The 5,180-nt window shown below is 39.4% G+C and overlaps 1 protein-coding gene across 1 annotated transcript in view; it reads left to right on the plus strand.

Annotated features, from left to right (window-relative positions):
• Positions 1-307: 307 nt before the first annotated feature.
• The window catches only part of LOC107686279 (zinc finger protein 423-like), a 40,048-nt gene continuing 35,175 nt past the window's right edge, over positions 308-5,180 (plus strand). Inside the window, exon 1 of the mRNA XM_016483215.1 lies at positions 308-346. Coding sequence (XP_016338701.1) covers positions 310-346 — 37 coding nt within the window. The 5' untranslated portion in view covers positions 308-309. The remainder of the gene's footprint in view (positions 347-5,180) is intronic.

Raw genomic sequence — 5,180 nt, forward strand, 5'->3', positions numbered from 1 at the left:
GCTTTTTTCCGATTTCGAAAACAGCAAGAAAGCTACATATTCGAATAGTGGCGCAGAGGTCAGCAGGAGGTTGGCGAGACGAGTAAGATGTGGGTGCGTTAAGAGTTTACTCTTTCTTTACCGAGTTCTTAACCCTCTGACGTAGCACCGGTCGGACTCGCGCTGGGAGCAGCTCTTTAATTAGCTTCTGATGAGGACCTTGAGGAAAAGAGGCAGGTGATTGGACTTCTTATCCAAATAATTACCTCAATTAAGTCATTAAGACCCTGGGCATAGCCAAGCCCAGAACTGCCTCCCCTGTGCCACAGCATGCATTCATCCCTGATCTCACTCTTCAACTGCTGCGGTGTGTGTGCGCTCGTGTTTTTGTCTCAACTGATTGTGTTTCTTTAGGCTAGCGCACATTCGTGACCGTCGTGCCTTTTTCTTTTGTCATCTTATAATGGCAACGATTCTATCGCACGCACAAAGTCTGTCTCTCATACTTTTACACACGCGCTCGCTCACAGAGGTAGGTTAATTACCCATAGCATCTGGATGGCCGTATGTGTGTGAGCCCTTGGCGCCAGTGTGGGTCTCAGTGGCTCTGAAAGTGCCCCGGTGCATCATGGGGGATTAAGCATGGGCAGCCGTGGGGGGTTTGAGGGAGACAGCCGTTTGTGAGACTTTCACACTCCTTTTTCCTCTTCAGTTATAGAATTAGACCATGAATAAGCTTATTTTGTGCATTCGATTTGTAGGGGAAACTGGCCACCATACTTGGACAGGACAATTCCCTGCTCCCTTTTGAATTTCGATGGAGAGAGAGTGAGAATAGATAGTCTGAATCGGGGGGGGGGGCTGTGTTCCCCCTTTCCCTTTGTTTTGTTGCTGTATGTGTCCAGGTGTGTTTTCGCCTGCAGAGCTCGGCGGCCCACATCTGGATCAGACCAGTGGCTGTACACCCAGATGTGCTCCCGTTCTAGACTCGCCCTCCCTCGCCTTTGTTTTTTTATGCTTTTGTTAGAGCAGAGGGTAGAGAAAGGGGCATCAGCTGCCTGTCAGGTGTTTGCATAGATGTAAACAGATGTCATTTTGATGAGTGTGAGAGAGAGAGGGAGGGCAGACGGCAAAACAACAATACCGCTCGTATCAGGAGTTCAAACCCGAGACGTAACAATTGAGGAGCCATCGCTGGAGTGAGGAAACGCGGCATACGGATGAGGTGCACACGCACTTGCCCTGCCTCGCCTGATCCATCTGGCCTGTGTGTGTGAGAGCATCTGTGCATGTGTGTGTGCGCTGTTTGCATGTGTGTGTATCTTGCATGTGTTCTACAAATTTGTTGCGCACCTCCAATGAAATTAGACTGACCGCTGATCCTCAGCTTAACTCTTGGTGTCATTCTGAGGTTGTGAGTTTCGTTATTGTATCTGGAGGGCAAAGTTGCCACTTTTTGACCATATGATTTTATTTTAAACCTCATTTTAAAAAATATTTAACATTCATTATGTTTTTTACATTTCAAGATGTATATTGTTAACATTAGCTTATGTATTATGAACAAATATGAATTAAAGTAATTATAAAAATATATTACAAAGACAGAGCTGGGTAGTAACTGATTACATGTAATCTAGATTATGTAATCAGATTCCAAAAATTAAGTACTTGTTATTAGATTAAATTACATTTTTAAAATACTCGTAATCAGACTACAGTTACTTTTTTATGGATTACATGGTTAAATATTATTTACACAATAGCAATAATTTATTCATAATTTATTGATTCTCCCTAATTCATCTTTTAAGTTAAATATACTTTATACACACTCAGAAAGTCTTCCGGTTTTGTGGCCATTCACACAGATCAGTCATTAGTCTGATGGCTACACAGCATTTGATCACTGGATTTACAAAAATCATTTCAGGTTTAAGAAGTGTTTCAATATTGCATCAACTAATGAACACATACGTTTTATTTGAATTATCACTCGGTTATTTACTTTGGAAGGTGTTTGACTTTTTTGTCATCTAATCCTCTTTCGCCTAATATATTTTTATTTGAAGTACCCCTGAGATTTTACAATATTTTTTTTTAATAATGAAGTATCACATTTGCATATTCATGGTTCTCTGATGTTGGTTATGGTCACATGAGATGCAGGTAAACAAATAAAAAAAAAACGATGTAATATGATGTTTAATGAACTTCATGTTGTTAACAACAAATGGAATACATTTTCTTACTCGTTGTATTTTTATATCAATATGATACAAGATTATCCTATTTAAATCAATGTGATAAACAAGATAGGTCAAAAGTAATCTAAAAGTAATCTAAAAGTAGTCATAATTATATTACCTAAAAATGTGTAATGTAATGGATTACATTACTAACTACAATTTTTGTCATGTAATTTGGAATCAGTAACTGATTGTAATTTGTAAGTAATCTACCCAGCACTGTACAAAGATACCTAGATTTTAAAAATAAATAAATAAATAAAAATAAAAGGTAGATCCGATTCTCTTTCATTAAGATAAATTCATAGATAAGTTAAAACATGTTTTCAGACTCACACCAAAGATTGATCCAGATCTGTCTGCCAAGATCCAGGACCTTAAAAAGTAGAAAAGAATCAAGATGGTAAACATTGTGTGAAAGCTGGGAAGGAAAAGTGAAAGAAATGGGGGGAAAATGGAGTATGCACCCCCTTCTGTGCTGTCCTTCTCATTTTACTCCCGTGAGTGTGGATGTGAAATGTTGAATTAGGGCCCTTGGGCTGCTGGGAGCTTTGATTTGACTGAGGACTCTTTAGGGGGGACAGATGAGTTCTCCCAGGGGGACAAACACCCCCTCCCTCCACTCAGTGGGGGAATGAACGATGGTTTAAGAAGAAAAAAAAAATTAAAGTTAGGATGAAAAAGCATCCTCTAAACAGAAGCACTGACATACTTCCTTTGTTCTGGATGTGTGCGCATTAATATTGATTTTTATTCGACTGGGCTCTGGGCTCAAACATCCAGTTTGGTGTCACCCCTCAGGGGAACACGCCCCATGCTCACCCGATTAATGCTTTGTCATCTGTAATAACTAAAATCTTTGACACCCTGATATTAATATTAGTATTTGGTGTTTTTTTGTGGTCGTTTCTGCTCACCTTCAAACAGTCTGTCTGGGACAGAAAGAAAGTGTGAGGGAGTTGCATGGACTGGGATATAAGGAGTCAGAAAAAATTCAAGTAAAAGTGACAAAATAACTGTTTGGACGAGACTAGTTTCCCCTGAGGAGTTCAGGTAAATTTGTGTTTTATTTTTAATCCTGATTTGAACACGTCTGTGGAAAATTAGACAACCTCTGTAAGAATTATAGAGCAAATTGATTACTTATTTTCGACAAACTCAGGGGACTGATATCTAATCCCATTTGGAAAGAAATGTGTGGGGTATATTATTTTTCATAACACTTCTCCTGGTTTATTTTGACCTTTGCCGAATGCTGTAACTAAAGCTACATTTCTTGTTTCTCTGCCCGGTGCACCTTCATTATGAATGTAGATCTTTTTGCCAAAACCTTTTCTGGGACAGTTGGTGGTTCAAGTACTGCTGGCATCCCATCTGATTTAAAAAGAGAATTAAATTAATACAGAGGGTCTGGACTGTTCAGAACGGCCACTTTAGCAGCGTCAGGTTATGATCCTCATCTTAATTCATTTCTTACTATTTTTTTGATGCACACGCCCAGAGCATATGACCTCCCATAACCACCATAGCCGGAAAATACACACTGCCATCTTAGTAAGAACTACTAGATCTATCTAAATCAGTACATAAAAATCACAGATATCCTTTTTGTAAATAATTGTAATTCAAATTGCATTTGAACAACAAATTAGATAAAGATTGTGAGGAAACATTCTGTATGAGAATCTTCTGTTTTTCAAACAATTCTCTCACATTCTTACACTTTTTAAAGCCTGAGCGACTACGATTCTCTCCAACAGCAGGAAATGAGGGCTTTTGTTTTCTGTGTCTGTAAGTACATCAGCGTCATCTGGGAGTCATTGTCCGAATTGGGAATGCCGTATCCAAGATGGTGGTTTTAAAAGCCCTGCTGCTGTCTGAATGCACAAACAAATCTCTAAACACATGTATATTTAATCCTGGCCTTCGAATAATTAATACAGCATTAGTTTTTGATTTGTTTGCATTTGAGTATGTGATACAAGCATCACAAAAGACATGGGTTTGGGTAACCATGGTAACTCACAGGTGCACTTTGGCCTGGCCAGTCTCTGTGGGTGGGGTGGGGGGGGGAGAAGCATGCTGGGAGATTTAGACTCAGAGGAGCTGGGCAAGGCATGCTGGGAGATGAAGGCTCAGAGGAAGTGGCATGCAGAGAAGATATCATGCAGGCATAGAGCATGTTGCAGTCCTGAAGGGAGATGGGCCTTCTTTCAAACTGCTCAATCGTTCCCTATTCCCTAATCTGCAGAAAGAAACCTTTCCATTAAGTCACATCAAAGGCAGCGCCCTGCACAGGGGATAGAACAGTAATTTGAGACCCAAACACGGCTCCTGCACATGATTTGAGGAAGCGCAGTAATGAACAAGGTTGTGTATGTATTATTTTTTCGGTGTTAAAATACTTTCTTCTATCCCAGCTAAACAAGTGGAGATATGTAGTAAACCATTTGTAGACTGACATTTCAGAGAGTGTAAACAAAGGCTTTCAGAACACTGTCTGTTTAAACAAAAAGTGGCGTTTTGGCAGTGTTGGGGAGTAACTAGTTACATGTAACGGCGTTACGTAATTTAATTACAAAATAAATGTAACTGTAATCAGTTACAGTTACTAAGAAAAAAATGTGTAATTAAATTACAGTTACTTATGAAAATGTTAACGATTACAAAGGGGGTTACATTTGAATACTTACACGTCCACATTCAGATTTAATTGATTTCTTTCCCAAATTGCACTGACTACTCTAAAATATGAGACATACGGCCGCGATGCGGAAAACACGGAGTGGTTTGTAGAATCCAGTCATAAAAACGGAACTCCTATTACGCGGAATGTCAAGGAATATGCCACATTTTGGACGAATAAATCAAAAGTAGGTCAGTACACTTGAATCAAAACGCAATATGGACTATAGTGTCTGTGAATATTAAGCCGCAAAAAGACAAATGAAT

Source organism: Sinocyclocheilus anshuiensis, unplaced genomic scaffold (assembly GCF_001515605.1).
Source record: "Sinocyclocheilus anshuiensis isolate Anshui unplaced genomic scaffold, SAMN03320099.WGS_v1.1 scaffold481, whole genome shotgun sequence".
Taxonomy (NCBI): domain Eukaryota; kingdom Metazoa; phylum Chordata; class Actinopteri; order Cypriniformes; family Cyprinidae; genus Sinocyclocheilus; species Sinocyclocheilus anshuiensis.